The sequence below is a fragment of the Anopheles cruzii genome, chromosome 2 (assembly GCF_943734635.1).
Source record: "Anopheles cruzii chromosome 2, idAnoCruzAS_RS32_06, whole genome shotgun sequence".
In the NCBI taxonomy this organism is placed as follows: Eukaryota; Metazoa; Arthropoda; class Insecta; order Diptera; family Culicidae; genus Anopheles; species Anopheles cruzii.
In genome coordinates this window covers 52,882,236-52,907,659 of record NC_069144.1, presented here as the reverse complement: position 1 = coordinate 52,907,659, position 25,424 = coordinate 52,882,236, and the positions used below count along the sequence as shown (strand labels likewise).

Here is a 25,424-nt window from a genome sequence, read left to right as displayed (position 1 = left end):
CTACATCTAGTGGTTCATAGCGGGGGTTATAGAGAGGTCGTAGAATCAATCCACTCCAAACCGGCAGGACACTGAAACGTGCTGGAGATAATACGAGTGTTCCCGCGGGTGCCACAAAGTGCTCGCCAACGATATGTGAAGAGTACAATTTCCACGGACTCCTGTCTCTTAGCAGTTCCTTGTCAGTTCGTTCGTTGTGTTCGCGCAATTCAACACCACTCGCCATCATCATCTTCAACAACGAGCTGCCGCGCGCATCTATTGTATGAGATGTGTGAATTAATTCTTGCGGTTTTCATGTAGCATTTGTGACCTAACAACATCAAAACGTATGACCACTGACTACTGATGAAAGTATTGACCTTCGTTAGTTACTACTCGGGTTGTTCATCAATAATTTCGTTAGGTTTTAAACTCCAGACCTTTTAAGACATTTTTCCAATCATTCTCATGGCACCCAAGCGATGCTCATGGCTGCTCAGATGCTTAACAAAGGGTGTTGTGTTTACACTTTGACACTAATGACAGTAGCTGTCAAACACATATTTCGTAAACAAAAATATGTGACATTTAGTAAATAATAGATAGCCTATTGTAAAACTACAAGAATTAATTCAGACACCTAATAGTTAAAGTCCAACTTTTTTGCTCCTAATTCACAGAATTCTGGTTGGGGTAATCGAGTTCTTAAGTCGAGTCGAGAAGCGAGCGCCAACTCTTGATTAGTGGACAACACATAAAAACAGGGCTAACAGGGACATCGACAACGTTATCACCAATCACCACATAGAGACGTGTACTGATCTGAACCTTTTACCTGCATCTTTAGCCTCTTCAAAACCCGGCAAACGCGGATTTGAAGAAAGTGAAGACAGCGAGAAGCTGAGGGTCGATTCTTCGATGGCTGTAGAGCCGCGCGTTTTGTCGCGTGACCTTACAGCTCGATCAGCATCACTCAGGAAACGGTTCCGTTCGACGAGCTGCTACCGCCGGGAGCTCCGGGACCACGAGACGGCATCGGCATGCCTCCCAACGCCTTCGGTGGGGTCGGTCTCGATCCGGAGCCCGCAGTAGCCGCCGTCGTAGACCCGTTGGGGCTCCGGATGGCGGTGACGGTGAGCGAATTGAGTGCCTGCTGCGCCGCCTGCTGCTGCTGCATCTGCTGAAGGTGCTGCTGCTGCTGCTGGTGGTGATGCGCCTGCAACATGGCCTGATGATGGTGAGCGGCCGCCGCCGGTGATGGTCTCCCTCCAGGAAGCGGGGACGTCGTGATCGTGAGCGAATCCTGACCGAGGCCGTTGTGCGAGTTCTGGGACAGTTGCTGCATCAGCAGGTTGTAGTGCTTCATCATGAGCGTGCTGTCCATCAGGCTAGCGAAAGCCGCCTGCTGCTGGTTCTGGTGGTGCTGGGCCTTCAGCAGCTCGTACAACATGGTGGCGTTCGAGGGTCCGCCGTACGCTGGGCTTGCGGACACCGGTGGTGGTGGTGGCATCAGCATCGGATGCGCTGCCTTCGACGTCTGCGGGGTCAGCGTGATGTAGTCGGCAGTGTTCGAGTTGGCGCCGGTCGCCGATGCCGTCTTCGAGCCGGACGAAGGTGGTGAGGTTTTGAGCGGCACCAACGAGGTGCTATTGTTGGTGGGCACGATCTTCCGGCGCGGTACACTCGCGGTACCACCCACCGACTGGCGTCTCACGGCGGTGGTCGGCATGGGCGACGTCGTGGTGGACGTCGACGAAGAGGCGGACGAGGCCGCCAGGATGGCGGCGTTCGCGTCCGATTTCATCTGGATGCCGAACATCGGACCCATCGAGGCCATCGACGGCACGTTCGGTGGCTGCGGAGCCTTGCTCTTGTGCAGCGACAGACCGGCGGGGGGTGTGATCGACTTCTTGGGCATGATCGGTGGAGAGATGGCCTTCGGGTGCGGCGGTGGCGGGGCACTGGACGCATCGGTGGTGGTCGTCTTCGGTGCACCGAGTCCAGCCGTCTTCGGAGGAGGCATCAGACCTTTGGCCGAGCTGCCCGTTCCCGTGGTGGTGGTGGTGGAGGTGGTCGTGTTGGTAGGGCTAGCGGTAGTGGTCGAAGGGCGGCCTTTCCCTCCCTTCGAGGACAGACCATCACCTTCGGGGTAGCTGGTCAGCATCACGATGCCGTTGCTAAAGACGGTGGCATTCGGATGCTTGAAGCGAGCCCCGGAGGCGGAGGAAGGTGCCGTCGTGCACGGGGTCGACGGCTTGCCGGCGGGCGACGGAGAAGCCACGGTAACGACCGTGGACGGGGCGTCCGTATCCTTTGCGCCATACTTGACCAACAGACCGGAAGCCGGTCCCGCCGCCTTGCCGGATGATGGCTTCTTTTCGATCGAATCCAGGAACTTTTGCTGGTACCCTTCGGGCTGGCCTGCCTCCGGTGACTTCCGCGATGTGCCGGGTGGTGAGCCGACCTTGCCGTCGTCCTTCTTGCCCGCAGTGTCGCTGCCGGCGCCAGGTGATAGCTTCATCGGCGTTGGCTGTTGGGGAGGTGTCCTTCGATCGTTCAGCAGACTGGTCGTCGTGATCGCCGCCGGCGTAATGGTTACGGCCAGCCCCGAGCTCACCGAAACGGACGCCGTGGACGAGGGGCCCGACGTGGTGAGGGCCACCTCGGTAATGGGGATTTCGGGCAGCTTCACGATCTGGATGTGGTTGTGGGCCGGATCGCTTTCGCGCATCTTCCGCGCGGTTTGCCGGGCGACCTCGTCCTCCTCGGTGGCGAGTGTGATCGACAGCGACGACGGGATGTTGATCTTGGTCAGGAGCGACTGCACGATCGGTTTCTTTTCCGCTGGCTCCGTAGCTCCGATGCTAGTGGGGGACGCCGTGGAGCTGCTGCTTTCGGGGCTCATCGCCGATGCAGGCCGTTTGCGATCGGCCGGCGCGGGTTTGGTGGCGGGTTTGGTTACGCCTGTATCGACCAGCTGCGGGTGCGGAGGTGATGGCGAAGACGCGGGAGAAGTCGCCGGGGACAGTGGCAACGGAGGCGACACGCTTGGCTCGCCACCGGACTTGCGGTCGCGATCGCTCAGCATGTTCTGCAGGTAGTTGTTGTACGCCAGCGGGTTCGCGTACCGGAACTGCTTGGTGGAGATGCTAAAGTTCGGATTGTACTGCGGCGAATCGGGCGAGTAGCTCGGCGAGTACGACGGGATCGGGGTCCGGGAGCCGGCCGGGGCCGTCTTGCTGTTGAACGGTGCGTAGTTTAGGTAGTTCACCGGCCGTACCTTGTTGTGGCCACCGACCGTAGACGAGGCACTGGACGAAGTGCTGCTGCTGGCCGCCTTTGGGGCCGTCTTCGTGGGAACCGCAAAGCCGTCGCTTCGGGCCTGGGGTGGCTTCGGATCGGCCGGCGGACCGTACACCTTCACGTTCTTCTTGATGTCCTCCGGACGCAGCTTACTGATCTCGGTGTCCCGCGCTCCGGCCGGCGGATTGATGTTGATCGACGGGTTGTTCTGGGCACGCTTCAACTCCAGTGGCTTCGATGGTTTGGCACTCGGTGGCCCTTTGGGTGTCCCGGTGGTGGAGGTTGCATTCGAGGTCGGCAGCTTGGTCGGCATCGTGGGCCGCCGCTGCGGGATCACCAACGGTTGCTTCATCAACGTGGGCATACCGTCGTCGGCCGGGGTCTTCTCCTTCCGATACTCCACCGGATCGGGCTTCAGCGGAACGGGCGCCGGAATGACGATCTGTTGCGTCGGCTTCACGGCCGGAATGTTACTGGCGCACACGATCGGAGGCGACGGTGGTGCCGGTGGCGGTGGCATCATCGGGGTCCGGAACGTTAACGTACTGCGCGGAGGGCCCGACTTCGCCGCGGTCGCGGTGGCTAAAATCTTCGACTTTTTGGGACCCGATCGATCTTCGCCGGTCACGGTGCCGATCGGAGGGGAAATCGATGGTGGACGACCCGCCCCTGGGGCGGTCGGTTTGAAGTAGCTCATCGACAGCATGCAACCGCGCGGGGAGTTGATGTTTTCGGCGACCGTTTTCTCCACGAGTGCCTTCACCTCTTCGTCCGACAGTTTGGGTTTCTTCGGCCCCGGACGCTGCGCACAATCCTTCGGTTTGCGCTTCAACGAGGCCGTCGGGGAGGCCATAGTGGCCCCGTTCGTGGCAGCCACTTTCACCGCGGCCACCGGTTTCGACGGAGGAGAGGAACTTCCCGCCTTCGGCGCCGCGTCGGTCCGTGTTCCGGAAGTCGTCCGATTACCGCCAACCGATTCCTGGGGTTTCTCGTCGTCCGACCGTCCGGTGGAGTTGATCGGTGCCAGGTTGAACTCGTTCAGAAACTGCGACTTGGCGTCCTGGAACTTGTTGACCACCTCCGGCGGGGACGGTGGCATCGGTGGGAGTGGCGGTGGCGGTGATGGCGTCTTGGACTTTGCGTCCTTCGGGCTCATGCCGAACTTGAGCGTCGAGGTGGCCATGTCCGGGGTGCGCTGGTCAATCTTCAGCACGATCGGGTGGTGGTACTTCGCCGGCTTCAGCTTCTTGGACCCAGAGGACAGTGACAAGCTCTTGGATCCCTTCTTGCCTTCGTCGGCCATTGTTTCGAAGCAACCCAAACTGAGCTGCTCCACCTTGTACGGTGGGCTTGACTTTCGGCCACCCTTACCCTCCTTGGCCGCCGGGTACTTGATCTTGCCGATCTTCATCTTCAACTCCGAACCGTTACCGGCGGCCGTCGACGAGGAGGAAGAAGCAGAAGGCGATGAGGAACGGCCACCACTGCTGTCAGACTTCTTTCGCTTCACTTTCTCCGGCTTGTCCGGCCGGGCAACCGGTATGTCCGCCTGCGGACTTTGCAGAATGCTGATGTATTTGTTCTTGTTCAGCTCGATCTTCAGCTTGATCGCTTCATTCTTTCGCGGCACCATCGGTGTGCCCGACGTGCTGGTCCCGGTCGAGGGCTCAGCAGCTCCACCCAGTGTTTTGTGCGGATTCGGTGTATCCGGTCTCTGCGGAGGTTTGACAGCGGGTTGATCCGGAGCGGATCCACCACCATTCGGGAGCTCATTCCGACGTCGCTGCGCAGCCTTGACACTCCCGGAACTTGGCACAGGGGGTGCAGTATCCGTGGTAGGTGGCCCCGTCACCGCTCCCCGCTGATGCTGGTGATGCGAAATGTTCTCCTTGTCGTCCTCGTCGTCCTCCTTCGTGTCGTGCGACACGACCGTCTCGCTGGTGCTACTGTCGCCACCGCCACTGGCGACGCTCGGCCGCCGGTGGAACGGAATGTCCGCCAGCTCGATCGGATACACTTCCGTGGTTCGGATGCGAAAGAAGTACTTCATCGGGGCATCCTAAACGCGGGACATAAGAGAAGGATTGGCGAACACGGATCGGCATGTTAGTTATGTGGGGGTTTCTTTTTTCTGGGACTGCATCGAGAAATTCCGGTCCGAAGTCCGCCGGCAACTTACCCGCTTCCAGGTGTAGATGTACGCCACGTCCATCAGCGTGTAGTAGTCGGGCAGGATGATCGTCTTCACCTTGTACATGATCTCCACGCAGAACTGGCGCTCCGAGATGCCGTACTTGAAGACGATGAACTTCTTCAGGTGCGCCACGGAGAAGAGTGCCGGACAGAGCAGATACTTCGGTGTCAGTAGCTCCTCGTTGTCCTGCGCCAGTTCCCTGCAAAGAGGGGAACCGAGAAGAGCGGGAAGATGTTTGATTAAAAGATTGCCCAGTGCCGCCGCTAATTGTTTATTGTCCCAAATCCCTGCTCCTGGCTTTCATTTTTTTTAAATGAAGATTTAAAAGACACGACAATTACCGAATGATGGGGGGAAAATCGGTGCGACCCTCTTGGGTCGCAGAAGAAAGTCTCCCCCACACACACACACGCGCAAAGACCGAACACAAACGGGCCACTAATGATGGCGTCGGCACACACCGGAAAGCCGGAAGCAGGCTACCCTCGCGGCCTGGATATAAATTATCGTTGGCAATAATTTTCGCGTTTTCCAACCATTTTCCCCCTCCGGGAGACGCAGAGTCGGCACTCGAGAAGACGCTCTCGAACTCCGGGACCAACAATTCACACGTACTAAAGTGATTCCACAGCCCCACCCGACGCGACGCTCCCCGGCATCCGGAGGATAGAAATTGTCGGTCGAATTTTGGTCGTCCTTCCAGGTCGACCCGTGGACGGTCTGAAGTTGGGGTGGAGTCCTTCCTAATAGTTATTGTCGATCCAAAATAGTCCCGGCTCCGTCTGCCGTCTCTCTCTCTCCGATCGGGTGATTCATTGGTATTTACCGAACGTGGAGAGGAAACTCAAATTAAGCGAAAATAGCGTGTCGAAGACACGTCCACCACGTCTAGGCGGCGGCGGAGGTGGTGCCCAAGAAACCCCGTAACCGTAACGAGAGTACCGTAACACACCCCGGTAACAACACACAGACACACAGGACTGGCCGTTGGTTTCCTTCGCTACTGCACCAGGGATCTCAAGAACATTAACTTCCGGGTCGGGCGTTCCGTGTGTTTCCGTGTTCACGAACTGGTGTGTGAGTGCCGGTCGGGGGTATCCTGAACCCGTTTTTTCTTCTAAAATATCGATTGCCGGAACATGTCGGAAGAAGGCGATACATCTTGGGACCGAAACAAAATATACAAGCTTGGAGTCCCCGAATCCCACTCTGCTTTTGGCGATCACATTCAGCTCAATTGCAATCAAAATAATCAAGAAACAAAAAAAAACTGTCCCCAACGTGGAGCGGGAATGGTTTTGTAGCTTAGATTCGCGCGCGCGTTTCTCATGAATTATTCGATGAGTTTTTGTTTTCCTCCCAGATTCGCACTCCAAGGAGCTTCCTCTGGAGCGTCCTCGGTGTTGACGGAATCTTCAGGAGACACTTTCCACAGACAACAGTTGAATTAACGCGTGCCATGGAAGGATCGATGTGATCATTTTCTTTTCTAATTGGACGTTAATTTTTCGCTGCTTACTTCAATTTGCAATTCTTTGTATGGTTTGTTCAAGTTGAGCGACATTTTGCGACTCTTTAGTTCAGTGAGTCTCTCATTTCGAATTTAGTTTTGTAATTTTTTGTTGATGTGGACTTTTTTATCTTTTTCAGGTTTTATTTTTTGCTTTCTTTCACTACTCCTTAGGGTCGCTTACCATTTTCGTTTTGGTGCATTCCGTCACGGCTTTGTTTTCGTTTGTGTTCTGCTTAGCATAATCAGTGACTTAGTAAAAAGTTTTCTAAACTAATTTCTTTTAACTGCCCTTTCTTGAAGTACAAACACTTTTTTGAAAATAAGAAAATTGATTCAATGGCCCCAAACGCCGCTTTGACGACAACGACGACGTTCAAACGCAAACAATTATTCCCGAGACGGTTGCACTCCGAAGCGAATCCTTGCGTCCCGTTCCAAAGCGGACACAGGACCTCAGCACTTTTCGCGGAACATAGGACACAGCCGCCCGACGACGCCCGGCAACAAAATTAATGAGATGGAAATTGATTCGCAAGCTGTTGGGACGCACACGGCGGAGCAGCCAACCAGTCTCGTGACCCCTCTGGACGAGGTGAAGGATTCATCGATGGCCGTCCCCCATACACCCCATCATCGCATGACCCGCAGAGAAGAATGTCTTGAAACTACGACAGAAAAACGCAGAAACCGAGAGAGAAAGGGGCACTTACTTTTCGGCGTACTCCAGCGATAGCGATATCTTCTCGTTCGGGCCAAAGATAAGATGCTCCGTGTCATCGCCGCGCTGCTCTGGTGTCGCGATGGCGGCCATTTCCGGGTGCAACCGGTAGAAGGCGCGCCGCCGCCGCAGCTCGTTCTCGTACAGCCCCGGAACCAATTTGTACACGATCGCCTGAAGGGTTGCATCCGGTCTGGAACGAACGAAACGGGAAAAGAGAACGTTAGTGAGTGAGTGAGTGAGTGAAAAAAAAATAAAGAACGACCAAATTAGGACCGGCGGCGTCGGTGGCGACGACGAGAAGCGAAAACGGAGACTCAAGAAATCTCAGTGCCACGGACGGGACACCCCCTGCAGTGACACGCGGGTGACGATGATGATAAGGATGATGGCTGACGACGGTGACGGTGTTCCTTCTTGCCATGCGGGGTGGGAACCAGATCTTTAATAATAAGACCCCCCAGGGCCTTTCGGTGAGACGCACAAATCTGAGCCAAACCCGGGCGACTTGCGGAACAGATTTAACCAACCAAAACCCACCACCCACTCCTCGGTTCATGGAACTGAAAGGACGAAAAGAAAGAGAGAGAGGGAGTGGCAAGCCACTACTGTGGCGCCTCGGGGGGCTCTGCAATCGAGAGTTTTCCGGACGGAACGAAATTAAGAAGTTTTAGCCCCAACCGAACACACACAGAGAACCGAGTTGGGCTCCTCTCTTTATCGGTCTGCGCAGCAGCAGCCCCCTGCGTCGTCTGCTACGGAATTCTATGCTCCACCAGCCGGTTGCAATTCCAACCACCCACCACAACTGGGCGGCTTTGCGAAAGCCAAGGAAACTAATTACAGTATGGAATAATGAGACTGTGGGGAATATTAAAAACCTTTCCCACCAGCCTAGCTCTCTCTCGTTCTGTCGGGTTTGGGTGCTCGACGCCCGAAAATTGCGCCACATTAAAACAGACCTCATAAACTATGGGGTTTCATGTCTTGTTGGCAAACTTTTTGACAAATTAAATATCTGGCACCCTCCGTCTGTGTGTCTCGGGATGCGGGATGCGCCTGTCTGAGCTCTTGTAAGAAGCCATTCTTTGCTGGTTTATTTTGGTGAATTTTCGGTCTTAATTGGACAGCATACTCAACATACGCACAAGTTTTTTTTTTTTAATGAAAAGCCTAATGTTTGTTTTACTACCCAAGAGTTCGTGATCCTCTATTGCCATTCGGAAGCCGTTCATGCATGAAAATGATTTATTATCACAATAACAATGAATGAAACTATTGTCGTTACGGTTGAGTGAAACTATTATTCATCAATTTATTATGCATTAGGACGGGAGGACTTTGTGTTGCGTTCCTCGCACGTGCTACTCTGCTTTAATTTGTTAGAGTGCCCGCCAGCCTCGATGTATTGGTCGAATAAAACTGCTTCAGAGTGTTTAATCGTTCTACTGTTTATGTTGGACCATATGTTGTTAGACTAATATCTTCAAGAACTGAAACACATAAAATGAAGTGCTTGATGGACAAAGCGGAGCTTCTGCCGGATTTTCAAAGAATCGATGATGGTTGTTGAGCTGTAAAAGTTCATCGAAGCAATCACTGAACGCTACACGGTAAAGTGTGCCTTGGTTACTTTGATCATTCAACTCGGCGCTGTTTTTCCATGAAATTGGGCGTTTTTGGCACCAATCGACATTTCGCCTTTTCGACTTTTTGTTGAGGCCTAAATGGCCACTCAAAAGGGATTCCTCTGATCCTTCAGTAAGATCTCGAACTGTCAACCGACGGTTTGGAGCACCAATTCTTCGACTTTTGATCGACGTGTTGGTGTTGATGGTTGTCCTCCTGGCTCATTGAACATTTGGTACCACTTACAAATTCTTGCTTTCCATAGAGCACAGACTCAAACTCATTGAATCTATAAAACCTCAGACAATTTGAAGCGAAAATTAATGCACCGAAGAACGCTGCAAAACTGAACTCCATTTGTCTACAATTAACGGGCGCTGAATTAAAAACTTCACGCGAAGCACAAAACTGTCAACTTACACCCTCGCGCGCCCCGCTGTAATGTATGCAAATGTGTGTTCGAAAAGAAACCACTATCCTCTGGCAGGGGATGGGCTTTCCGTGTTCCACAGGACACCACTATCGTCGTCATCACCATCAGTCGTCAGTCGGTGGCGCAAATGGTGCGTCCCTTCGGAGCATCCACACAACGTGTTGAATGCTCCCAACATGACGTTACTGGCGGGGGACACTAACCACCGAAGCGTCCAACTACCACCCACCGGGCGCACAACTATCTCCCGGTGGCGCGCATAAGAACACAATAAATCAGCAGTAAGCCAGCCACACACAGCACCGGGACGCAGCGAGAGGGTGATATGCGAAAGGATGGCACACACACGGCTGCGCCAGAAGGTTCCGCGAGTGGGTCACCACCGTCCCGGGTGTGTATGTCGTGGCGCACCATCCGCTGAAGTATGTTGCCGAATGTTCAATTAAAAATTCATCCACGCAGCGCACCATCATAACGCGCGCGCGGCCCATCAGTCACAGAACCCACTCTCTGCTCCAGAGTCCTGGCGCTGGGCCACGCTGGGATGACGCATCCGACGGCCACACACACGCATATAGCCCGTCCGACCGACCGACCGACCGTAACTCATCCATCATCATCGTCCTGTTTTCGTCATTCCCCATTTTTCCATCATTTCCACCATTATCGCGCCGCACGATACGCCCGACGGCAAGGACAAAGCCTTTTCGGCTCTTCAGGTTTTTCGCGTTTTGATTTTTAAAACTTTTCCTCCAAAATGATCGATAAGTGCAGAGCATGGAGAGTCCTGTTTCGGTTGTTCCGTCAGCGACGTCGTCAACGCGCCGTGTGGCTTTATTGTAACCAGCGGGCCACGGTGAGCGACAGAGTGTCCTGACCCGCCGATACGCCGCTGATGATGGCACGATGATGATGGGCGATGATGATGGCGATGCTGATGGTTCCTTGCCCTCTCGCCGGGACTTTTTTGTTGCTGCTCCCTCTTTTTAATCTTCGCTCCCCGGAGGCGGCGGCAGCGAGTGACGCGCGAGTGTCCTCCTCCTGTCAGAAGGGATTGCTTCAAAGCGGATGGTTTCCTGAGACCATCGCGCGCGCCCACCTTCGAGCCGCGCACACACACACTCGGAAACGGGAGAGTCACATCCAATTATGATCGTGTCCTGACGCGCATCGTTGCCCTCGGGCGTTCTACTAGTGTTTCAGCGGCCAGGACACCAGCCAGCCCAGCCCGGCCAGGTGGACTTCTCTGGTCTGCTGCTGCACCGTGTGTTGCCCGTTTTCTCTGATGTTCCACCAGGGCGGCCACACAAAAAGCAACAAACAAACAAAAAACGGTTCCCCGGCCGGGTTGGATCCTTCGGGCATCCTTTTTCGGGCTCCATTTGAAATTTATGGGCACAATGCGCGCGACTCGACTCCGGTCCAGTTGTCGACGTCGACGGTTTTACTCTCAACTTAGTGCTCGAGGACATCCGTTCGAGAGAGCAAAAAAAAACCCACCACCGTAGAACGAGACACTGTGATAACAACAATAGAGAAGCGCACACACACACACACAAGCGGACGTGGTGTGTGAACGGTGACTCAATAAAGGCGCCTCTCTCTCTCGTCGTGGTGGTGACTCGACGACGACGATGATGGGAAAAGATAAAGACGGCTGCTGACTCTCGACAGACAGAACTGCGCCCGTCCGATGGTTCTCTGCTGCTCCGACATATCCACCCTACGGTGTCCGCCGCGGCCCAACACACAACCGAAAGAACCGGCATAAATCCCGCACCCCGTGCTCTTCCCTGCGCCAGTCGACGACACACACCGCGGAGGACGACGCGGTTCGGTTTTTAAATGTTAATTATAGGAAGAAGACAAAACCAGCAGCAGCAGCAGCAAGGAAAACCGGTAGCCAACGAGAAATTGCAGAACCAGAGAACCGGCCACCCAACCCGGGCGGCAGCTACTCCTCTTGGGTACTCTGCACCCGAAATGGCGCTTTTGGTGGAAAATATTAATCCACGGGCGGCCAGGTCCAGGACTCGCCGGGTCGGGCCCGTAATGCAATGTCGTCCCCGACAATTAGCGCCACCGAGAAACGTCCACATTCTGGAGCATACCGGCACCCAGGGATCCCTGGCAAAACGCAACAATATTTATACTTTCTAAACGTTCGAAAACAGTGGTAATTGGTTTTGGAAACGGAACGGCTCCGAGACAAATGGCGCCGTCGCCGGTTGGTCGCTTTTGAGAAGTTCCATTTACATCTCAAATGAGCTCACCGTCGTACCGTGACCGGTGTCGGGATAGGAAAACGAGCTTAGCGATGTCTCTGTTGGCACCATTTTTGGTACTTATAAAAAGAGACACAACGCTCAGCAGTAAAAGATACTCAGTCCAAATTAAGGGTTGACAATTTGAATATTGACGGGAGTGACACAAATTTTTTTGCGTACTCGTATTTTCTAACTCTCGTTGTCAAGGGTAGGCCATTTGAAGCATCGGGCAACCCTATTTCTTTGAAATTAGTTGTCAGAAAACCTTCAATTAATCCAACAGCAAATAGCAAAGAGCAAAGCTCTTAACGACCAAAACTCCGTTTACCGTCAGCGCGTTGTCGGGCCGGATTTGGTGATGTCAATCGTTCGTGAAAAGGACACGGGCGATTACTATTTGAAACCCAAGGTCTACGCTAACAAGTCAAGGACTGTAGCTGGCCCTCAAGAACAACTTTCGTCAAGAAATTGCCGCCATATCTGTCGAAAAAGTGGGCAACGTGATGGGCAAATTTGGTTACCAAGGCCACGGCTGAGTTTGTAATTATTGTAGCTTTTTAAGACACAAATGCTTAGAAAGTTCCACTCTGTACTAACGAAAAATGCTAATGGTAAGGATATTTAAAAAATTAGAAAAGTTGGTGATTTTAATAAATTGGCATTACATTGGCATTGGCATTGGCATAAATTATTGTGGAACCTTCAAACATTTCAAATTTAAACCCTATGCTAGTTGATTGAAATATTTTTGTTATTAAATGAAAATATCGATTGATTGAATTTATATTTTAAAGAGTTCACTGAAAGCTCAAATTCTACAAATATTTGGTTCTAATTTTTATTTTTTGAGGACACACTTCTGTCATAAATATTGTCATAAAATGGCAAACAAAATCAATTCTGTATAGTGCTATCCCTTTTCGCATTACAGTTTGAGCTACACTAACTACAAAAACTTTGTTTGTAGTTTTCCAGATAGGATAGGAGTCGTTCGAATCGGAATCCATTTATTTGATTCCAGAAATTTACTTTCCGTAAGCAATTTCTATTCCGTTCTATCTATCAAACATTCAGATTCGAGCATCAAAAAGACGACCCCCTCATAGGAACTCTCTGCCAGCTAATACGCAGTCTCGAAGACTGTTACACTTCTGATACAGTTCCGTACAATACCCACCCAAAGTCCGGACGAAAACTAAAGTCATAAAGCGAGTTTGTCAGACGTCCTCTGGAAAAGGGTCTGTCTCTCTTTTGAAAACCCTGTGTTCCCATCATCCCGCTTTTTTCTCTCTTTTGCATCTTCGCAGTCAGAGAGGACGACAGTTCCTTTGCCGATTTCGGACCCATAAATAATCGTTCACCTTTCGATCGACGATCGAGCAGACTAACTACCCCTGGAAGGGAGAAAGTCTCGTTCGCTCGGCCGTTGTTTTGGGCGTTTTACATTTTTGGCCGTTTAATTTTGCGAATATTTCTATTTTCTCTTGCCCCGTCATAAACCCTGTGGGGTGGCTTTTTCACTCGTCCATCTGCGTCCTTCGCGACACCCTTGACCTGCGCCCCGTAGACTAATTTTTGAAGAACCAACCCCCCGGGGGTAGTGGTACTGACTGTGGCCTCCTTTACAACTCCTTCTCTTTTTAATATCTTGTCCCGGCGGCCAACAGTCTCTGAAGACGGTTGTCGTCGGCCTCGTCGTGTCCTCGAAAGAAGATTTATTTTATTGCACTTCTTTCCATTTTTCCTTTTCCTGGAGGCACCGGCCGAAACCGGAGACTACGGCTGACGAACGATACGCCGGGCCGAAGAACAACGACTACGATGGGTCTCGGTGGTGGACGCTCTTGTTTTTGTGCATGTGCTTATTGCCTCGTAGGCTCTCTCTCTCTCTCTCTCTCTCTCGCCCTGTGGGTGCTGTCCGTCGCTTGGCCACATCTCGCACCCTCGAAAAAAAACCATTCTCGAGAGCATATTTTATGCTCGCGTTGTTGCGCGCGCGTCCCCAGCGTCCGGGCCTTTGACCCCACCACCGCACGTTGGAGGTCCACTGTGTGGGCCACCATAAAAAGCAATAATTCCTCCCGAAAACAGTCACCATTGCGCGTCACAGCCCATCGGCTCGTTGTCGTCCGACCGTTCTGTGTGTGTGTGTGTGGCTAGGAAATTTATGTTTTATCTTATTTTATTTTATATTTGATTTTTGGCCTCACAGAGAACGGACAGCCGGACAACAGCAGGCCGCAATAGTGGCTTCTTCCCAGCGCACAGTTACGCAAATAGATGAGCCCAATATATATGCCGGCAGCAGCATGCCAACATAAAACAGGCGGCGTAGGGGGAGAATTAAATAAAACGACTCGCGACGCTGCAAACATATGACCCTCTAAGTCCTCGTCGTCGTCACCGAACTCTCTTTTGGCCAGGGATGGTGGGTTTTATTGATTTCGTTCTCCGTTTGTTTTTGCCAGAGAATGTTCAGTTTAATCCGTAATGCAATTGTGCATCGCCATACTGACCAACATACACACACACAGACACACGGGGGCCAGCCAGGATGATGAAGATTGAGAATGGATCGTGTCTCGTCGCCGATCGAGAGCGCGGCGGGAAGCAATAGAGCGTGCACTTGACTCCAATTGGACTCCACACGCGGGCCCCCACCAGCACACCATTCGCAGAGTGTTTTATGCTCCGAACCGACGGCGAGACAACGACGACGATGAGATGAGGTTCGGTTCATTTTTGTTCTGTTCCGTTCCACACTCCCGTCCGTCGTCCCGGAGAGTGCCGTTTCTTCTTGTTTTTGTTTCGCTGTTTTCCTATGTTTCATGTTGTTTGACCGCTGCGCGGCCCACACCGGCCGGCTGGCCACCGAGCGAACACAATCCGGATTTTCGATCCACTCGAGCGACACATAAAGCGATCGGTTCCCTTCCCATTCGAAACCGAGGAGAAGCGAGAATGAGATTGGGTCGAAAAACGGCGGTAGCGGTGGCGGTGGCCCCGGGAGTCGTATTGCGGTGCAATTGAAACATGATTATGCTCTCTCCGGAGCCTCTCTGATGGTGCTACGGTGCTACTGTACCGGGATCCGCGCGCTCGCGGTGCGAATGGCCGCTTCTCGATTGCCTCCGGTGTGGGCCTCACACTCCCGCGATCCCCGGCCGGGGGTGGTGCACAGGGAGAGAGAGCATAAAACATCGGCACCGCTGGCCGGCCGACCAGTCGGTCGGTCTGGCGGCCACGGACCAACCCGAGCACCGATGATCGGCGGGCGCATTCGATGTTGTTTTTTGTTTAATTTTTTGCTTCCTCTTTTTGCGCTCCGAAAAAGCGTCCTTTTTTGTCGACCCCCGGGCGACGACGACGACGACCACTCCCCGAGATTCCGGGGGTGTGCAGGCCGGCCGGCCGGCAGCAGCATCCGATCCGGATGGATGTGCGATTTCCGATGCGATTAAAACGGGGGTTCCCCACCGTTTGTTTTGGTGTGGTGTTCCGGATCCCGGGACGCGGATCCGGCAGGCAGCACACTTTACTGTGGGGCACGCACCGGCCGAGAAGGAGAAGAAATTAACAAAAATAAAATCGCGAATTGCGTTGATGGCCAAAAATAGAGCAGGCCGGAAAACACGTGGAAATGTTCATCAAACACTGGCGGCGGGACGGACGGACGGATGGTGCGCAACAAGAGACAGAGAGCGACGGCTGCCGGCTGGCTAAAGTCAAAGTTTCACGCGGACATAACACGCGCAAAACGCGCAACAAAACTGCGATTGGAATGAAAAATCAGTGTGTTTTTGTGACTATTTATTTGGCCAGGGCCCGCCACGCACGCCGCCATATGAGAGGGAATATTTCAGCGGGACATTAATAATAGAAGGCGATGCGTTTGAACGCATGACTGTTTCATTATGATTATGTTCCGGTTCCCGGTTTTTTTGTTTTTGTTTTTGGTTGTTGTTACGCTGCGTCCCGTAATAAAATATAACGTTTCGTTTGAGAAAGAGGAAACAAATGGGCACAGTGCGGCAGAGATGGTACCGAGACCGTAGCTCGGTGGCCGGCCGCGTAGCAATATCCGGGGTTCAGTTTCTCATCATTCAAAGCTTTGGGTCATGTAAAATCCGATTGAAAGTTTCATCGGGCAGGGATTTGCATGATTTTCAACATTTAGTATCTCTGAAGTACCATTTTATAAGAAAGGGCAAACATTTGTGACAATTTCGGTAGTGTAAACCTGATTGGACTCTGACATTGTGGTTGACAGAAGCGCTATGCATTTGACAGAAAGCAAACTGTCAAGAGCGAAAAAAGGAAGATTGAACACACGCAGTTAGGGGAAAATAGGATTAGCTTTCAATCTTTCCGACTAGTTGTTCATTATTTATTGAATGACGTTTGAAATATAAAATTTAAAAGAAACTTCGTTATTCGTTACTCAGGGTCTGACACTTTTGGACATATTTCACAGACCCCTTAAGTTGTTATTATACACATTTAAAAAAGGACGTCGCCACTCGTTAATGGAATAAAAGCATCGATTGTGCGGTACCTTCTTGCCGCACTGTTGCCGCCAAGCAAGGACCACGGCGCGACGACAAACGGAACCGGAACGGTTTCCGTGGCCGCCGGCTGCTGATTTCGGAAGTTTGCGTTTCAATCAGCAAAATGCAACTGAAAATCACCTCTCAACGGGAAATAAAAAGGAAGCAGAGAACAGTGAACCGAGCGCCGTTCGGTGAAACAAAATGCTAATAAAAATCCCTCGAGGGGTGGCTTATGTTTTCGAGATGATTAATGCCGTAGAGGAGGAGTATTCACACAACGGAACAGCGGCCCGTCAATCAATACCGAGTACGGGATAAAAATGGGCTACCTAAATGGACCTCTGGCACACAAACACACTAATAAACAGACAATAAATCCCCGATGGGAGCATATGATGCAAATGAGTGCGCGTCGTCCCCGAGACTAGAGAAAACGAAGTGTCAACATAATCTTTTTCGAAGGTTGCCCGCGTGCATCTGTTGAGGAGGGACCCCAAATGCATCCTCGAAGATGGGAGATTTGTGGCCCTTGTGTGTGTGTGGTGCTAGGACCCGAACAGAATTAGATTGCTCCGGGAATTGAAAGAAGCCTCGCGCGCGCGGTTCGATCTGATAACTTGCCGCCGGTCTTTTCTCCGACCGGAACAGGGCCAAGAAACCAGGAGGGGGCCCGAGAGCACACACACACGCACGCACGCACAAACAGGAAGCAAACGGTGGTGTCATCGCCGTCTTCGTCATCACCATGCCGAAGCGAAGGCAAGCAACTTAAGGCGGCAAAAGCATCGACGAAATATGTTTCAGTTGGCTTATGCGGAGTTCGGATCCAAACAAAACAACCACCAACACACACACACGCACAGTGCTGGTAGTGGCCGTACACACACACTCGCTCGCATCTTGCGCGCGAACGTCTTGCGTTAAACGGGTTGCGCGCGCGCGCATGTCGTGAGAGAGAGGGACGTTCTTTCTTATCCGCCTTTTCTCGTTCCTTTCGTTTGTTCAGCATCGTAGCAGGCTCATGCTCTCTCACCAGCTCTCTCTCTCGCTCTGTCACTCTTTTGCTCGTTTGCTCTCACGATCGACTGATTGCTGCTACCGAAAGGCACTACGGCCATCGAATGAGTAATGTACGTCACGATCCCGTCGCCGCCTCGATCCTATTATGGCCATTGGCATATGACACACACACACAGCCAGGCAAGCAGGCGGAGTGCATGGGCTTGGGCGATAAGCGGGGCAACAATTGTGCCTTGAACGACGCTGAGGCCGATGAGATGCTGCGCGAAAGCCTCACACGTTGCAACGACAAATGCATCCCTTTATCAGTGAGATCGTGATCTCAAGCGTCCATAAAATCCATTTAATAGAGAAAACGTAGTCCATAGGTTTGAAAATTTGTTCAAGGTGTTTTGAAACTTGTGAAGATTCAAATGCAAACTCTTCCAAAGACCTTAAATAGCGCCACGCATCCCGAGATTCTCCCCGTGTGTGTGTGTGTGCGTGTTGTAGTTAATGTCCTCGAAATGTTAGTGTGTGTGTGTGTGTGTGTGTGTGTGTGTGAGGTGGTGGCAGTTTGCATCCTTTCCGGAACACATCACGCTTCTTCTTCCTGTCGACCAATAATGTTGGTAGACTCTTTCTTTGATTAAATCATTATTGCCTTCTTCCGTATCAATTGACCATTTGGAACGGAACAAAATCATTAAAACAATAATAATGTTCCAAGAGACCACATTATTACACACACACATACAGATTGCAATATACCAGAGCGCATCCATCCCTGTCCGGGACCCACAGTGTTGTTGAGCCCGCTGGAACTATTTGCAGGACTCTGTGTGTGACACACCGAAATGCTGCTCATTCGCTCTCTCTCTTTCTGAGGCATGTGGCCCCCTTGGTGGTCCTGGTGTGTGCGCCGTCTCCGTCTCGCTGACTGGTGACTGTGGTGGCCGGGTTTTTGTTGTGTGCAATCTATTTACGATGAGGAATCCTGTTTTTGACAGCTTTTTCCGTTTTTGTTCGGCTCGAAAATCCGCCCCGGTCGCCATCATACCCCGGGTGTCTGTCCGGGAACCACCGCTACCCACCTCAGTGTCCCCACCATTCGGTTCTCGTCCCCCTTGCTGGCAAAAATGCGCTTCTTTCGATTGCAAGCCCACCGTGTGGCGATCCTTATGCTGGCCGGTCGGTCGGCCGACCGTCGTCGTCCTTTCGGCAGCAAACCGTTGCCCACCGCCAACACAACAATCCACACTGGCCACGGCCAAACTATTATGAGGCCAAAGCGATTATGCCCATCGTCCTCCTCGCCCTCCCTACGGTTAAAAAACCCTGGCCGGCGGCGGTTATGCTGCGCTCCACACACCAGAGCAGCGGTTGGGTTTTGGGGTGGCGGTTTGTGCGCCTGTGGCCACCAAAAGCGGCACACACACACCCCCGGATTGGGCACACGGTAAAAAAATAGCGGAAAGAAGAAAAGTCGAACAACTCCCGAAACCCCAACGACCGGAAACCCGACGGCGAGAAAACAGGAAAAGCGCAGCGACATCGAAATCAGCAAAAGGAACTTTCAGCAAAACGGTGGGGGGTGGGGTTGAGTGGGTGGCGGTGAGTGGGGAACTAAGAACATTCGCACACAAGACTCCGGTGGCAGCGGCCCTCGGGTGTGTCTGTGGATGGCACAGAACTCCGGGGCGCACACCAAGAGATATGATCCCAACGAGAGAGAGAGAGAGAGAGAGACAGTATACCAGCACGCGGGAGAGGCACGCCAAACAAATAGCAAAGGAGCCAAGCTAAAAAGGAAGCAACCGAAAATTGGGCTTGCCGAAAAAAGGATGATGAAGTATGTTCGAAGATATATAAGAAAAATTGTTTTCCTCTCTCCGCGGTTTGCCGAATAAAGGTACCGCCGCCGCCACCGGTGTGATGTCCTGTCCTTCGTCCTTGTTGGTCAGGTCGGCTAGTCAAGGCAACCCCAGCAGCAGTAGCGGATTATTTCGTTGCCCCATTTTTTTTGCTTGCTTCCCGGTCGGAGAGGAACTTCACCGGATTTGACTCTTAACGCCAACGAGACCGATCCAAAACTTTGCACCGTCAAGAGCCGGCCAGCCAGGCCAACGGAATCAAATTTGGTTTCCCCCGTTACGGCGGCCATATTTTTAGATTAATTTTTCCAACGAATGGAAATACTTTAAATTGCATTTTGAAAAAGTTAATCCCACTCTGGGGGCCAATTTCGCCGCCAGAGAGTTGATCCCGAGGATCCTGGTGTGTGACCCGTACGCGCCGGTCACTCTCTCTCTCTTTCTCTAGTTGCGCTCACCCCGCGCCGGGGGAGTAGTTAATCCTTCATCGTTCTGCGTCCTTCCGGCCTGTGGCCCCCCCTCGATGGAGCTCGAAATTGTAATGTAAAAATAATACATAATACAGCTCCATCTTGAGGTTCTTTGTTAATCATTCTCAATGATTATCAATTGATTTAATTTGTCACGTTTATATTTATTTATTTCTTTCGGATTAAGTCAGATGGTTAGGCGACCTAGTTGACACTTGAATCTTATACGATAAAAGCGCTGGATTAAAAACATATAACCTTCAGGAGCTTGAAGGTTCCTTCAGTCAGAAGAGATAACAGCCAGGATAACGGTCAGCAGATTGATTCTCAAATGGTTACCTAACCTTTTATTGTCTCAATCGATCTCTCCCATTGCGGTCTAGCGATTTATTATCTTTTTACCGAAAGCTCCAAAGCTTGTGTAATATTTCTCTGCAGTCACCTCAAATGAATATTCAACAGAAGACAAAAAAACGTTAAGTAAATGGACCATGCAAAATCCCTGCCCAAAAACAACCAATCCGGGGGGCCACCAGAACCGGATCTCGAGAGACCTAAAACCCGGGTTTGCCCACCCTCCCTCCTGCTGTCCGGCGGTTCGCATCCGCAAACAGGGTATGACGCAACGGTACAAATGAATTGTTCCGCACTCCGCATTCGAAGAAGCAGAGCTCAAGTGGCGGACACAGGGAGCAATGTTATTAATTGCTGCATACTTTCGAGTCTGCCTCCGGTCGCTGTAAGAGAGTCCTGCGAAGAAGGATTTTGGCTTGAGGACTTCTGCGGGGAAAGCATACAATTTCGGTCGACAAATTACGAGTGCCACAAGGGCCCGGCGGATGAATGCTGGAGCGGGTTTGCTGTTAAAATTAAAATGGCTACACGCTGCCCGGGAACGGGATAAATTCTTCGTCGTTCGCCGGCCGTCGGCACTATTTGAGGAATGTGTCGCGCTCTATCGGAGGATATTCGGGCGAGTTATTAAACAGACCAACCTCCTAACCACCCAGCAGACCAGGGAAGAGTGGCGCACGGGCGCACTGATATTGGGGTATGTGTTTCCCTTGGCCACATTTTCACCGTAAACCTTTTCCCTATCGATTACGCTTCATTGCACCGCGCGCCGCCACATCGACGAAATGCAACCGGACACCGGAAGCGGGGGCTGGGCCGGAGGGCCAGGCAACAACAACAACATTCATCGTCAGCTGGAAACATCGCCGGAATATTTGTGTTCGTCAATTTGCGGGGCCCGGGACTGCGCCGTGTTTGGTTGATGAAATATTGGAACGGACGGATATAATACCAACTTTTTCGAATTCCCCACTCCCACCCAGCTACATCCTGGCGCGCGCGAACAGGGCCCGCGTTCACATTATTAATTCTTTATTAAGTGCTTAACTGGACCAGTTTTTTCCGCTCGTTTCTTGCTCGCCGTGGCGGCGGCGGCAAACCGTTGCCGGTCTGGCGCAAATTATGGGGTTCGATTGTGGGAGGATTGAACAATTTAAATCGCAATCGAAATTATATTATTGTCTAATTGAATTGGGGCCGCCCGGCCGTCCGGGTCGGCTTCCAGAGTCCAGAGCGCGCGCCATCGTGCATTAAATGCTCATCTTCCCAATTATGCTTGGCGCGGGTTAAAGTTTAAGCTCACTGTTGAGCGGCCTGACCGACATTTGGCGTATGGGTTGGGCTGTGACATTATCACGCGATGAGAAACCCCACACAAACACGAAGACCATAAAATGCGGTCGTCAAAAGGCGGATCTGCTTCTTACTGCCCTCGATACTTTTTTTCCAACCATCTCCGTATTGCGCGCGTTACCGGAGCCACCTGAACTCGGAGAGGACCAAACAATATGTGCCACATATGACACGAGGAAGCGAAGCGCGAAAAAGCAGCACCCGGCGGCGATCATGTCGCAAGTGGCCGCTGGCTAACGGCGATGAACGCGAGATTTCGCGAGAAGAGATCCATTTAAAAGGTGGCCACATCGTGCAGCTCCCTGGCAATCGATTATGTTGAAGCAGCACACAGCTGTGAAAACGCTGAACTGAGCGCGTTTTGTTTGCTCACCCAGCCCCAGCAGCAGAAGGCCATGGCTTCGGTCACAAACGCGGACGCGACGACATATCTCACTCACCGACAACACAGTCGACGCTTTGTTTCGTCGCCGTGTCACAGGGATGGCTCACGATCCCGAATTGGCCCGATTTCTTCTCGTGTTTTGTTTACCCTTTTCGACTCTCATAACTAGCATACAGCAACCCTCCTCCGGGACGAACGATAGGCCGCGCGAACCGGCGAACTGATATTCCATTTTTAATTGCAAACATTCCATTAGATTATGTAAACAGCAGGCCGTTTGTTCTGCTTTTCCATTCCGTTTCGCATCCGAGCGGGTTGTGGTGGGGCGCCCGTGTGTTGTGCTTTTCATTCGTAAACCACCAAAGGGCTGTGCTCTGCAGGTTCTTCTGCTAAAAGTACAGTTACCATTGAGCGAAAAATGGTTATCCTTCACGAGAACCCGTTACATTGTTCGTGTGGTTTTGGTTTTCTACTGAAAAGTAAAGATAAATCAGCAAACCAACCAAACGAAATAAGCAACTCCAAGAACCGTTTCAAAATGTAAAGCGCCGTTTACACGTTGCGATATATCGCTGCAATGCCTTGTATCGATTAATCGCAGTGATATATCGCAGCCAAGGTGGAGCGTCTACACGCCACGATGTATCGTTGCGATTTGCAATCGCAGATCTCGGTGTCATGGAAACAGCCATGGAAGAAACACTGTGTTTGTTTGCCTTTGGATTGTGCGTTTCGGTTACAAAGCAAAAAATAGAACGTACCAAGAGTACTAATCGGTCACGGTGGTCGAGGGAATGACTTTTAAAGCAAGGCAATTATTCTCACGTTAAACTTTTGCTTTAAAAACATTCAAAACAACATGTCAAACCGCCATCAACACACGCACACATGTCTATCCACCGTCAGCACACGCACACATGTATGGAGATTGGACCGAAATTGATGCTCGGCGCATTCAATTTTTTTGATCTGCCAATCTGGTCGTATACAAGCAATTTGTTCCTTTTTTGCTGTCTACACGTAGCGATATATCGTGGCAATTGGTTTCATACAAGGGATTGCTGCGATATATCGCAACGTGTAAACGGCGCTTAAACGAATGCTTCTGTCGTCACCGACAATACTGCGTAGTAGGCGCTGTCAATAGTTTGATCTCCAGTCAGTAGCCACAGAAGGCGATAAATAACAAAACACATTCGTTATTAATGAAATGAAATTAATTTTTTTTAACAATATTAAATGAACATAATTATTATGTTACATCAAAGCAATGAATAAGCCATAATGGGCCATCTTTCGAAACAGTACCTATTTTACATTCGCGTCGCGACTCATGAACCGATGTGTGTTCAGTAGTCCCCAAAAACACCGGGCACTTGTGGAATAAATCGAATAATGTTTCGTACAAATAAATTAGACGTATCAAAACAAAGGGCGCGCGGGTGGCACCGCAGAGTGTAACTTGTGTATGTGTGTGTGTTTACACTCTCATCTCGCGTGCCGATACGCGAATTGATTGAAATAATTACTAATGCGTGCGCGAACTGCCGGCGAACCTCAATTGGGCCGCCGCCGCGAATGTTGTGGCGCAATTTTGGGGCGCACCCGACGTACGAAATGAATTGTTCAAATTTAATCACCAAAACCTTCGCGCCGGAAACAATAATAATAATAACAATAATAAGCGACGGTGCGCGTTATGCTGAAATTGGTTGTGCAAAAATAAGGAGCGAAAATAAATGAGGAAGGTAAGTACGCTGCGCCTCGCTCTACTCACTTGATGTTGGGCTTCGCTTTGTTGATCATCATTTCGCACTGCGGACAGTACTGTTCGGTGCGCAAGTGTTTCATTATGCAACTATGGCAGACTGTGTGTGTGTTGGTTGGTGCAGCAGCAGTTGCAGTTCCGTGCGATCGCATCCACGTGAAGCCGAGAAAAATCGGAAACCGAGAAAGAGAGAAAAGATTTGATTAGAGTTTGAAACAAACGGCCCCCGAAATTTCGACGCACTCGAGAGGTTTGGCGATAGATGGGGGTAAGGAAATACATCGACACACACACACACATGGGCTCATCGAAGTCGAGAGGAGCAATCGCAGTAGCCGTGGGGGTAAACATTCATAACGCGGCGCGCGCGAGTATCGCTCGCGGCACTTTGCAACGCACCGATAGCGCACCTCCCGCACCACGCGACGCAGGAGCTGTCAACGCGGAGGGTGCGTGTGCGAGAGAGAGAAGGAGGCAGTGCGCCAGCGCGGGATGGAGTACGTCATTATAATTAAGGAACGCCGCGCTGTGGTGTGAGGCACCCTCCGCTGTCCTGCACGCGACGAGTGAGAGAGCGAGTCGCCGTCATCATCATCGCCATCGCCGATGATCGTCATTGTGTGATGTCCTCCGCCCAGCACCGTTCGCAGTTCGCCCCGTCCTGTGCCAGGCGACCAGCTGTCACACGGTGTGTCAGTCATCATAGAGTTCAACACAAGGCGACTGCATTTTCGGGGCGCACGGTACGCACCAACAACCACACACACACACAGGCACACGGACGCTACGATGCCGCGGTCCTCTGTTGACGCCATCATCGAGCCGCGAGGCGGCGGCGACGGCTACGGGACGATGGGTTAATGTTTAGTTTTGTGGTCTAACTACCCTCACTCTCCCTCTCTCTCACTCCAGAGGTTTTTGTTTTGAACCCCTCTTCCCCGTCAGTCGTCATCGTCGTGGGCAGAGTGTTGTCGGAAATTGCTGCAGGATGTTCGAGGCCTGCCGCAGAGTAGAGACGGGGAGGGGAAGCAGAACATTGTGGCACACAATTTGTCGCCGACACAGTGCGGTGGTGGTGCGTGTCCTATTTGCCCATTCCACACCGCTTCGATTGGTAAACAAATGTGTACGGCGCGTTTCGACAGCTTCACTTTGACAGCGCCAAACGTCAACACGGCGCGCCGCGCTGGTGTGCGTGTTCGACACGGAATGGGAAAACGAGAGTTGAGTTGGTGTGTGTGTACGCGCGCACGCTGGTTACTTACATGAATGTAAACACTCGACGATCGTCGTTGCATCGATCAGGTAACCCTTGCAGAGGTTACACGTGATGCAAGGGTTAACCAGGCTGAGCGGTGCATGGCTCGGCCGGTACGGTGACAGTGGCCGGGCCAGGAATGGCACCGAGCGCCTCGCGGATGATTGTGTCGTGGTGGTGGTCGGTGGTGACGGTGGTGGTGTTTCCTGCGCCCCGTCGTCCTTCGGGGCCGATGATGGCCGAGGATTACTGTTGGTGGTGCTGGTTTCCACCTTCACCGGAGCGGCCTCACTGGCAAGCTCCGTGCTGGCGGCGGACGGTGACGTCCCCGGTCGGGTGACGTCCTCGTCCGCGTTCGGCGGCAACAGAACCAT

General features: G+C 51.9%; 1 protein-coding gene across 1 annotated transcript; it reads right to left on the bottom strand.

The window, feature by feature from the left end:
- Window positions 1-25,424, bottom strand: LOC128266947 (polycomb group protein Psc). Its single transcript, XM_053003737.1, has 6 exons — window positions 25,058-25,424; window positions 23,802-23,892; window positions 7,703-7,903; window positions 5,465-5,678; window positions 1,199-5,344; window positions 1-6 (listed from the first exon to the last, which is right to left on the bottom strand). The coding sequence occupies exons 1-6, from the start codon at window positions 25,422-25,424 to the stop codon at window positions 1-3; spliced, it is 5,025 nt and encodes a 1,674-aa protein (XP_052859697.1).